The sequence below is a fragment of the Mauremys mutica genome, chromosome 8 (assembly GCF_020497125.1).
Source record: "Mauremys mutica isolate MM-2020 ecotype Southern chromosome 8, ASM2049712v1, whole genome shotgun sequence".
NCBI classification, from domain to species: Eukaryota; Metazoa; Chordata; order Testudines; family Geoemydidae; genus Mauremys; species Mauremys mutica.
In genome coordinates, this window is record NC_059079.1 from 32,016,489 (window position 1) to 32,029,026 (window position 12,538).

The 12,538-nt window shown below is 43.8% G+C and overlaps 1 protein-coding gene across 1 annotated transcript in view; it reads left to right on the plus strand.

Annotated features, from left to right (window-relative positions):
- Positions 1–8,082: 8,082 nt before the first annotated feature.
- ZNF326 (zinc finger protein 326) overlaps positions 8,083–12,538 on the plus strand; it is a 43,156-nt gene continuing 38,700 nt past the window's right edge. The window contains exon 1 of the mRNA XM_045027043.1: positions 8,083–8,230. Coding sequence (XP_044882978.1) covers positions 8,215–8,230 — 16 coding nt within the window. The 5' untranslated portion in view covers positions 8,083–8,214. The remainder of the gene's footprint in view (positions 8,231–12,538) is intronic.

Below are 12,538 nucleotides of genomic sequence, written 5' to 3' on the forward strand. Positions count from 1 at the left end.
CCATGGTCACTGGGAAGACGTGATGAGACACTCCCTGAGCCAGCAAGCAGAAAATGGAATTTAAAATTCCTGAGGCTTGCAAGGGGGATGGGGGGATTGTTGTTTACCTGGCTGCAGGGCAGCGGAGTTCAAACTGCTGATCAGAGTGGTCAGGATGGGCATTGTGGGACACTTCCAGGAGCCCAGATAAAGCGATTAAAGCATGCATGGTGTCTACACTGGCTCTTTGTTGATAATAAAGGGAAGGGAAAAGAAAAAACGTCTCTCGTAGGGGTGGAAGTATTTTGTCGCCAAAACCGGGCATTTTTCCTGACAAAAGTCGCATCGCAGTGTGTACGCACTCACTGTTTTGTCGCCAAAAGGCAGTTTTTGGTGACAAAACTTGGTAGTGTAGACAAACCCTGAATGAGAATTTCAGCTTAAAGTTTATAGCCCTCATGACTGTAGAGAAAAGCTTGAAAATTTCACTCAAGTGCATCCTTAGAAATTAGAATGCAAATAAAAATAACATTTTAAAAAATCATGGTTTTTAAGACAATTTCATAATTGTCAGGACCCTGACTCATAATTCTTGAATGCTTTGTGTTGGCAATACTGCATCCCAATTACTTTTGAACTTAGGTCAATATGGAGAAAAGTCTGAACTGGAGAAGTGATTAACAGAGAGCAGAGTTAGGAAGCATGCCTCTGCCCACCTCCTTCCCCCAAAACACAGACTGAGAGGGCAACAGGGTCACTGCCATGCAGTGTTGAATAGGTAGAGAACCAAGGCAGAACAGTAGATTGAGCAAAGCTGCCTGTGATAGGTTGCTTCTGCTCCACCCAGACCAACTGGTATGGAAAGAGACTTTTGTCTTTGGAGTAGCATGTCCCCTGAGAGACAGCCCCCTTTCCTCAGGAAGGCTGCATTCTTCCCTTTCTGTCCTCCTGTAGCAAACCCAAGGTTTTTTATATACACGGACACCATGTTCAGCATCAGGGTGGAAACCCAGGCTCTTCAGCAGCAAAAGCAGAAGCCGCTACTACATGAGCTAAACAAATAACTTCATTAGTAAGGCTATGATATAATCACAGGTATTTTTAGCAAAAGTCATGGACAGGTCACAGGCAAGAAACAAAAAATCACAGCCCATGACCCGTCCATGACTCAGGGCCGGCTCCAGGCACCAGCGAAGGAAGCAGGTGCTTGGGGCGGCAAGTCGAGGTCTTCGGCGGCAATTTGGCGATGAGTCCCTCAGTCCCTTTCTTTCTCTTTGAGCTCCTGCTGAACTGCCGCCGAAGAGGAAGAGAGGGAAGGACCTGCCACCAAAGAATGAAGTGGCACGATTGAGCTGGCCCTGAAGTGCCGCCGATCCACTTTATCTTTTTTTTTCCTTTCGCTTCGCCGCTTGGGGCAGCAAAAAAGCTGGAGCTGGCCCTGCCATGACTTATACCATAAATAGCCCTGATTTAATCTTGGGGTGGGGAAGCCCATGGCACCAGCTGGCGGTGGGGGGCGGGGGGGAGAGGGGAAGGAGGAGAAGCCCTGAGGGGCCAGCCACTGCTCTGGCTGCCCCAGTACTACTGCCAGGAGCCACTGAGCTGCAGTTGCTCCCATCGCCCCTGGGGCCACTGCTTAGGCAGTCTCTGGGGCCAGCCACATAGTCGCTGCTTGGGCAGTTCCCGGGGCCAGCTGCCCAGAGCCACCAGAGCAGCGGCCGGTATGGCTAGCCCCGGGCTGCTGCAGGTGTGGCTGGCTGCGGGGCTGCCTGAGCGGCTGGCTGCAGAACGCCTCCAGCAGTGGCCGGTGTGGCTGTCCCCAGAGCCGCTTGAGCTTGAGTGGCTCTGGGGTCAGCCACAGTGACCACTGCAGAAGTCATGGAGATCGCAGGAAGTTACGGAATCCATAACTTACACGACCTCTGTGACAAACACGGAGTCCTACTTATGAGTATGTAGGAGACTTGTATCCTTGGTGCTAGCCACTAAAGGGAGACATGTTCCCTCAGGTCTTACTCTGGCCTATGTATTGGTCTCTACTGTCACCACTCCCAGTTGTATCCCAGCCAGTACCACTGTTTTAAGGAGGTTTTTTTTTTTAAAGGGACAAGTATATTAAATAAACCACAAAAATCTCATGTGAAAATATATATTATATATAAATACATTTTATTTATTAGTTCACCACTTGCGTTTTTCCTAGGAAAGAAGTGAGGCTCCCCCTGCATATGACTCAACAGAAATTGTAACATCAAGCTGAAAGAAGAAATGATACAAGGCACTGGTCGGTGGCTGCTAGGAAGAGAATAAGGAGCAATGGCAGGATTCCAAATCCTATATTTGCTTAGGACAGCAATGCAGCTAGGATCCCTTTTTGTCTCCCTGGTCCACCACGGAGGGAATAGGGGTAGCCAAGGCATACAGTCCAGCCAGAGTCCTGTACATCTGAAAAGGCACTTTGATCTATAGATCAGATAACTGCAGTTGACATCCAAATTGTGGAAAATGAAGGCCAGTTGTAAATCTAAAAAGCAGTAAGCATAATTGTTAATGAGTAGGGCTCCATGTCTGTCACAGATATTGCAGAAGTTATGGATTCTGTTACTTTCTGTGACCTCCATGACTTCTGTAGGGGACCAGTGTGGCTGACCCCAGGGCCACGAAAGTAGGCTCCGGGGCAGGGGCGGCTCTAGGGATTTTGCCGCCCCAAGCACGGCAGGCAGGCTGCCTCCGGCAGTTTGTCTGCAGAGGGTCCGCTGGTGCCTGCGGGAGGTCCACCGAAGCCACGGGACCAGCGGACCCTCCGCAGGCAAACCGCCGGAGGCAGCCTGCCTGCCACCCTTGCGGTGCCAGCAGAGCGCCCCCCGCGGTTTGCCGCCCCAAGCATGCGCTTGGCATGCTAGGGCCTGGAGCCGCCCCTGCTCCGGAGACATCCACACCAGCCACTGCTGGAGTGGTTCTGGGGACAGCCACACCAGCAGCTGCTCTGGCAGCCACCAGCAGTGGTCCTGGGGCAGCCAAGGTCCATGGCCCCAGGCAGCAGTTCTCGGGAGGCCAGTCGGAGCAACCGCAGTCTGTGGCCCAGGGCATCGGTCCCTGGGCAACTGGCTGGAGTAGCTGTGGTTCGCAGCCCCCGGGAGCTGGTGCCACTGGGCCCGGGTATCCCCTCCTCCCAGCAGCAGCCCCCTGGATGTTTCCCTCCAGCACCCCCTCCCACGATTTAATCACAGGTATTTTTAGTAAAAGTCATGGACAGGTCACGGTCCATGAATTTTTGTTTATTGCCTGTGACCTGTCCATGAATTTTACTAAAAATACCTGTGACTAAATTGTAGCCTTATTAATGAGGTATTTGCATGTTGAAAAGTAGAATACTTCATTGTTAATTTGCTGGTTACTAATATGCTGCTGTGCAGAGATCTTCATGCTCTAGGGAGGTGAGATTATTAAGTCTTCATTCTGTGTGTGTGTGTGTGTAATATTCCCAATCACATACTGCAAAACATATCAAAATTGAACTGGTGAATAAAATGACTCTGACTGCCACCCTAGTATATTTCACTATTGTCAAATTAAGTGTTCTTTCAAATTGTTCTTCTGATTTATGAATGCTGTTTATTTATTTCTGAGGAACTATGTTGTCAGGGAAGGAGCAGGGCGAAAGTTTCAGGAACTGTGGTGCTGTGTGCAATAGTTCCCAGAGGATCTCTGGGTTCTGTGGGTCTTACACTCCCAACCCTCTTCCTCAAGAGGGGAGCATGTGAAGTAAAAGCTCATGGAATTTACTGAGCTCTCTGTCTACCTCCTGTGGGTTTGATTGTGGGAATGTATTATGTGGCCATCCCATCACAGAATGAGTTTGACCCTTCCCTCCCACTCTAGTGTCTGATTTAGTTTTTTGAATGTAGTGCAAAGGCAGTAATATAGCAGTCTAGGAAATGCCAGACTATGGTTCTGATCAATCTTGAAACTAGAGCCACATGTGCATCTGGGCCCACTGAAGTCAGTGGGCTCTGGATGCTTGTATTGGTCTGCCTGCTTGAAGAATCAGGGTCTGCTTATATCTAATTGAAATGGAGGAATTAGATTTCAAATTCTAGAAATAAGAATGATTCCAGTCCCCCTCTACCCCCCACCCAATGGACTATTGTATTGAAATGTGAGAGAAGAAATCAAAGTGGTTAGTCTCCTAAATGTGTCAAGTGAAAGAGCCCTGTGTTAATGTAGCTCAAATCAACTGGTGTTAGCAGCACTGGGCCCTTGGAATAGAGAGAGGCCCTGGAAATCTTTTTGTCAATTAAACCTGCTCTAAATAGGATTAGAAGACAGGGCCTTGAACCAAAGTCCATGAAAATCAGTGGAAAGACTTTCATTGTCTTCATTGGGCTTTGGATCAAGGCCAAAATGCTTAAAACACTGATGACTTGTCCACAGGAGGGCTCCCAACATTGCTAATACCAGTGGAGCTGACCCAACAGTAGAAACTTTTTGCAAATTTTCCTCAGTTTTTAGACAATATTCTGAATGTACAGAAAGTAACAGAAAAGATGGCATCCAAAACACAGAGAGAATCTGGGTAGTGATACTATCAAACTACAAAAGAGAGATTTTTATAATAGTCTCACTGCTTCTGATGCTTGACTAGATGACCAATCATTTTCTTATTCATGGACTGCTCAAAATAATTGACAAAAACACCAGTAAAATAAAGGACGGAATAGAACATGAATTCAAGAGCAGGATGAGAATTCTGAGAGGGATTCTGTGCTTAGCCAAAACATTCACATTTTGGATCATAAAGCACAGTACTATTCTATTCTCGCTCCCCTTTTGTCTCTCCATTTGTTTTTCTTTGCTTTGTTTTTCACTTTTGGGAATCCTGCAGGGAGTTATAAAAGGAGCCTTTGTTTTAAAAAGGGTCAAACCAACAGCAGCCAACTGATCATAATTAAAGCTAAAATAATACACTTTTATTGGCCTGTTTATCTTGAATCGAAAGACTTGTGTGCTACGCCTGCTGCACCTTCAATCTGCTTGCAGGTCCAGTTTCTTAGCACTCTCTATCATTTTCTAAGTCCCAAGCTTATTGGGGGCAATGCTTAGTGCCCAAAGCACCTCTGTTGTTACTGTTCTGTGTTCACTTTTTTTTGTCATACATCCCTTCTATACCAATGTGTTCCTAATGAGACATATCACTGTCCCCAAGACAGTCTCTTCATCTGTCAGTAATCGCTTTATAATGTAAAATGACCCCAATGTATATAGCAGTAATTCTAGTCAGAACTTTGTGTTTTATATTTAAATTATGCTGGACTTTTAATCTTTTTTTGAATGGACCTCATTCAAAGCTCACTGAAGTCAATGGGAATCTTTCTACTGACTTCAGTGGCCTTTGGATCAGGCTCTATAGGCATATTTTGTATGATGTTGATTGTCTCTGTGGGTTACGTCTATCCTTTTGGAATTGAATTTTCGTATGCTGGATAGGGATCTCATGAATCTCAATAGCAAACAGCAGAGAATTATGTGCTCTTGTCAATGGAGACTAGACTTGAGTGAAGAGGTGCTAGAACAGGGGTAGGCAATCTATGGCACGTGCGCCGAAGGCGGCACGCAAACTGATTTTCAGTGGCACTCACACTGCCCAGGTCCTGCCCACCGGTCTGGTGGGCTCTACATTTTAATTTAAGTTTAAATGAAGCTGCTTAAACATTTTAAAAACCTTATTTACTTTACATACAACAATAGTTTAGTTATATATTATAGACTTATAGAAAGAGACCTTCTAAAAACGTTAATGTATTACTGGCACGCAAAACCTTAAATTGGAGTGAATAAACGAAGACTCGGCACACCACTTCTGAAAGGTTGCCGACCCCTGTGCTAGAAGATAGCAGGGAAATTGGCAGAATAGAACTAGGTGGACATTGCAAATTTAGTTCTATGAATGTTAAGTAGAATTTGCATTTACTGTTTGTGTCCATTTTGTGCTAATTTTCCAGTGTATTCTAGCACATATGTTTGTCAGTGAAATGTTCAGAGACAGTGTCTTTTAAGACAACAATGGAGAATATTTGCAGAAAGTCCATTCGGTCTTGTAGCAAGGCCACTTTACCTCAGGACTGATGAGCCACAGAGGTGCCTTAGTCTCATTTCTGTTCCCTCCAGACTTGTGCAGAACACAGCTCAGCCAGTCCAGAGAATCTGGGCCATTGTCTGGTGTTAAATGGAATACTCCAAACTATAGAATTACGTGGTAAAGGAATGATTGTAATAGGCTGTTGTGTAGTCTGCTTCTACTTCATCAGGTGTTTATGGAGTCCATTTTATGCCCTTCCGATGTGGAAACTAGAAACTTTATTTTAGTTGAATTAGTCCTCAAATACTTTATTCATAGGAAAATGATTTGTGCATCTATTGATTGACAGGAGCTATGCAACCTTTCTGGATTATGCAACCATAAAGCTACCTATACTTAGCAGTTACTTTCTCCTCTTGATGTCTTTTTTGACATTACATAGGCATCTCCGATTGCCCAGTCAGGCTCACTGGAAAAGTGGTGGGGATTCACTGTGTGTGCTCAGTGAATTCTTTAGCATCCTGAAGTGTATGTTGAGTTTCAGGTAGTGATGTTTTAGGTACAAATTTTCAATGAGGTCTTCACATGTGTGTATGATTCTACACATGAAGATCACTGTGCACACAAAAAATATAATGGGTGTGCACAATGTATTTGTGCTTAATTTATCAAAAAGGTTTAATCCTACATATTATTTCTATCCTTTACATACATAAGTAATAGTAATAAGTAATACAAAAATATTTTGCTTGCATAGTTCAAAGGGATATGTGCACAGACTGCATGCTGAATACTTGGCTCTCCCTGAGAATAATGTATCTTTGGCTGAGAACTCTGTGATAGAGCCAAGGTGAAGGTTCCATTTGGAAGAAAATTTTCATCCTCTCTGCACACACCTTTGCAGGGGTGAGAAAGGAGGTTAGATTTTTAGGGGACTGCTCTACAAGAAAAGCTATAGTGTGTGACCTTCTCAGTCCACCATTTCCAAAGATCAAGATCAGGAGTATTCTCAATTGCCTCCATGTAGAGATCAAGGGTAGAAAAGATACTTACAGTTGCTTTAAAACCTAGTTTTTGGTTTAGGACAAAAAAAGGAGCCTGGTCGTGGGTTAGTCTCATCTTCCTCTCTCCTGTAATAGGCTATAGTAACTTGCCGTGGGTTCATAGACAAGTCGGCGTTGAAAAACATTGGGTTCAGTATATGAGATGGAGATATTAGGTAAATAAGCACTCCACTGTCCAAACAGCTCTGCAGTTCTTCAACAGGGGACTGACTTTCTCCCTCCGTTTGAGGGAGTAAGCAAGAGAATCAGTGTATATTGATTTAAATCAGCAAGCAGGAATTTTATTTAAATCAATTTTAATCTTGTTTTGCATTTGTACTGGTTAGTCATTTTCTAAAATGGTTGATCACTGGTTAGTGATCAACTAAATCTAGCCTGTACACTAAATTTGGTACTTCTTTTTGTTAACCAAGAGGATACATTATATATGTATTTATTTAAGGAATTATATAACTTAAGAAATGTAAACATTAAGGATCTGAGGAAATGTAAGTTATGTTAGAAAATGGTGACTGATGCACTTCTTGTTTATTAAATGATTATTTCTATGTGATTAATGTCAAGCTTTATATGGATGGAAATTAAAAGGCACGCACATCCCTATTTTTTTTTATTTTATTAAATACAGCTACCTTCCATGGGCTGGATACCTTAAAAAAACAAAAAGTTAACCACGCCATTGTATTGCATTTAAAAGTGATTTAATAAACAAAGGCCTGCGCTCAGGCTATATGCCAGACTCAAAAATGGCCGCCACCAGAAACCAAGACGGCCGCCGACTAGTCATCCAGTGACCTACATGGCCCTAAAAATCGATGCCCAAAGCAGATATGGCGGCGCCCACTGCTCTTCCCCTCAGCGTTGTCTTTCATTTCTAGGCCCTCTCGGTGGTCTTCACGCCCACAGATCGTCACGTGACGCCACTAACGTGACCAATCGAGGACCGACGTCTGCGTGCGGTCGCTCCCGTGCCCCCCCCCCCACCAGCCTCGTTGTGGTAGAAGGCGCCATTGAGAGACGCTAGAGTCGCGGCTGTCGTGCTCCCGAGGAGGCCTCCGCCGATCCCGGACACAGGGCACCGCCGCCGTTGCCATGGATTACGGGGAAGGTGAGGGCGCCCCCCGGAGCGAGGGGAGAGTCCGGCCGCCGCCTCGGGACCCGCCTCTGTCTCAAAATGGCAGCGTCCGCTTTGTGTCGTACAGCGGGAACGGGCGCCCCCGGCTCCGCCTCCCGGCCTGGGGCAGCGGCGCGGTCTGTGCCCGGGAAGCAGGGAGCGGGCCCCGAGGCGCAGCGGGGTGGGGGGTTCGCGCCGGAGGGGAGTGAGGGGCCCTTGGTGCGAGCTTGTGACTGGAGCAATAGCTGCCTCGTGGCAGCCCAGCACCAGGCATTCACGCTGGCCCACCCGTCCCAGCTGCGGCTCCCCAGACACTCCCTTGCGATGTGGTGTGACTATACACAGCGGCTCAGTTTCAAGTGTGAGCAGCAAATCCAGTCCAAAGCGATCTGCCTGAGAAGCCACTGGTGATAATAACAAGGTTATTCGCTTGAATGGGTATAACGTGCGCTGGCTGTACACATCATCTGGATCTAGATTAATTGTAATCAAAAACCATGGAAAGGAGTTGCGTGTCTGCGTGGACGTATCAATACAAACCTCTGCTCGTTCAGAAAAAAAAGGGGGGATGGGAAATGTTGAGCTATTCAAAGAATGGGATGGAAAATAATGAAAAAAATAGAATGCTATACCTTGGAATACTGTGCTCACTTCTTGTTACTCTATATCACAAATGACATAGTAGAAATAGGGCAGGGTTTGTTGTCATCCCACTTTTACAGGCCTGGAAAAACTTCCATATGAGTAAAGATTGGGATTGTTTAGTTTAGTGATGACTTGAGTAAGAGGGGACTTGAAAGGAATCTGAAATAATAAATGGTTCAGAGAAGGCAAATTATTCTTGTTTTATGAAAAAGGATTTAAAAAATGAGGCCACAGATTTAAGTGTTAAAAGTAATAAATGTTAACATGATGCATAATTAAGGCTTTGTTTAGTCACAGGTATTTTTAGTACAAGTCATGGACAGGTCATGGGCAATAAACAAAATTCATGGCCTGTGACCTGTCCATGACTTGTACTATAAACACCCCTGACTAACTCTTAGGTGGTTCTAGGGGCCTCCTGGGTGCCACGCCTGCTCTGGGGAAAGGGAGGCTGACCTGGAGGGTGCCACGCCTGTTCTGGGGAAAGTGGGGGGGGGGGGGTAGGGGGCGGGGTGGCCCGGGGCACTCTCACTGCTCCTGCTCTGGCATCCCCTGAGGAAAGCAGCTTGGGTCTGCAGGAGCAGCGGCTGGCCCCCGGACTGCTCAAGCAGCTCTGGGATCAGCCACCCTGCAGTTGCAGAAGTCATGGAGGTCCCAGAAAGTCATGGAATCCCTGACTTCCATGACAGACTCGCAGCTTTATGTGTGGAATTCATTTCTACGAGAACTACAAGGATGAGATGATTCAAAAAAGGGTTAGACATCAGTATTCTCATTAATTATATCCACCCTTACATTAGAATGGCTTTAAAAAAAAATGTAGTTCTTCTAAATCCTAATGCTTCAGTACATAAACAATCCACTAAAAGACTGGGAATTTGAAGATGTTCCCCCAATAGGCAGATCGTTTCATAATTGTTCCCTATAGGATTTCTTGTAAGCACCTCTAAATAGCCACTATCTGAAACAGAATACTAGACCCCAGTGTGGCAGTTCCTATGGTATGGTCTTTCAGCCTTTGGCTGAATGTATTCCCAATAAATCCAAAGTTTGATTATCTTTTATAGAAGCCAAAATAACCCGTTTAAAATCTTTCATCTTGATATTAAGTTAAAATGTCCATCTTTAGTAATTTTCAGCTTTCTAGTGGAAAGTGCATTGTCAGTGGAAGAGACTGCAATGAAAAATGCAATTTTTATATGGGCATTTAAAATATTGAAACATTCAGTAAAATCATTAACCAAATGGGATGACTCTAAAACCTGTCTGCTGAAAAACACTGTAAAAGATCTGGTTGGTATTATTTATCATTATTAAAATGAATCCAAAATCAGTTTTCTCTCTGAATGAGGGGTAGTTGTGTATATCATATCATTAAAATGTAAGGTTTCAGAGTAGCAGTCGTGTTAGTCTGTATCCGCAAAAAAAACCAGGAGTACTTGTGGCACCTTAAAGACTAACAAATTTATTTGTTACTAACAAAATAAATTTGTTAGTCTTTAAGGTGCCACAAGTACTCCTGGTTTTTTTTATTAAAATGTAACTTTAAGATGCTTCTAAAATGGCTTCGCTTTGCATTAGTTAAAATAAGAGAACACTTTTTAAAAGTACTAGAAGAAATCAGTTGTGATGCCAGAGACACTGTATAGGATCAGACCTTAATCCTTGCCATGTGCCCTGTAGATTGTTGCATCCAGATTGGTTCAATTCTACCCTACAAGCAATGTGGATTGAAAGTTAAATTGTAAATGTCCAGTAGGTGGCAATAGAGGACACACACTGCATATTAGTACAGTAAATGGACTTTTTCCTTTTCCTCAATTAACTCTGGTTTGAGTTTTTGGCAAATTTCTGTCTGATGGAATTTTTTTAGCCAGTTCTAAGCACTTTTTAAAGGGTGACTGATGACTGCTGTAACTCTTCTAGGACCTATAGCTTGGTCTGAAATTATGAAGGGATAGTAAAAACTTGGAGCGGTTTGTGGAATAAATTACCTAAAACTATAGTAAATTAATGTAAATACATAGACTGCTGTAATCAATTTCATTTTAATCTGGAAAGAAAATGAACTAGGTGCATACATGTTCTAGAACATACCTGAATGTTAACTGTTACACGTTTTAAATATGCTCATGTCTGTACATATAACTCAGTTCCTAAATGTTTTATGTGCACATAAACCCTCATTCCACAAATTCATCTATACGAATGGATGAGGCATTGACTTGAGTGGGGCTCTTTATGCACAGAGGTGTGACTTTCTGGATCTAATTGTGGGACAGGGGCCTTAAAAGGGACATAGTCAACTTTAACACATAATTTTTGCCAGAAAACATTTGACTTATTGTTGCATAACCAAGACTTAAGATTACTATAGGCAATTCTGGTTGTAAAATGGCAAGATATTGAATTTGTCCATCTGAAATGGACAGCAGTTGCTCCAGTAAAAGATTACCTCACCCACCTTGCCTCTCTAATATTCTGGGATCAATACAGCTACAACAACACTGCATACAGGAATTGTCAGTCAAGAGGAGTCCCTTAGCTTAGATTTTTAAACTTTCCTTTTAAAGATAGTTTCTTTAAGGATGGCATTGAAATTATTCACAAAAAGGTTTTTCTTTTGCATTAGCTGTTTCAAATCAGTGTTAGCAAGAACTTTCTTTTTCTGTCCCTGCTTCTTATTCTTTCTTTTGACTTTATTCTTTAGTTATCTGTGCTTGAAAATTATGCTGGTCCTTTTGGTTCTAAATATATTTATAGTACTTCCTAATTTTATGTTGAATGCCTTGAAAGGGCAGGCCCCTGTTAGGGATGACGTTAGTTGGGCACTCACAAACTCTTAAGCTTTTTATTAGCTCAGCAGATTTGTGGGTGTTTATATAAAAAAAATAAATAAAAGGGCCCCAGAAAATAATGCAATAGCAATTTCAAGCTAAAACGTATGTTTAAGTATTTTTTTTAGGTGTTAAGTCAAAAAGGCTAACTTTTCTAAGGAGCTTTAAAGTAAATTAATAATCTGAAAGTAACATCAGCTCAATTTTCAGTGGTATTCTGGAATATTGCTTTATTGCAGGGTTTTCATTAACTTTTAAAAAAAGTTTACTTATAACTTGTGCTGTCCTAGGAGCATTGATTTTTGCCTCAGCTTGGCCCTCCCTCCTTTGTCCCCTATCACATATGTGCATCAGTGTTCCCTCTAATTTTTCCCACCCATGTGCAGAATGGATTTTGTTATGTGCACCAATATGAAGGTGACACATTATCTCCATTTTGGTGCACATAACAAAATTCATGTGGCGGGGTGGGGTCGAGGGGTTCAGAATGTGGGAGGGGGCTCAGGGCTGGGGCAGAGGGTTGGGGTGCGGGGGCAGGTGAGGGATCCGGTTGGGGGTGCGGGCTCTGGGGTGAGGCATCTCTCCCCACTGCAGCACTGAGCGCCTGCACGGTGCTTAATAGGCAGCTGCGGGCCGCACAGCTTAGAGGGCATGTAGTTATGCATTTGCCCCTGTTGTGGTAGGGTTGGGAACAGCCGAAGTGATCTTTATCTGGTCTTGACTCTCCTGAAATCCCCCTCCCCCTCAGCAGGAATGAAAAAGTGCCAACATGAAAAGGTTCAATAAAATGTTGTTTTAATAGTTAAATTACTTCTTGATT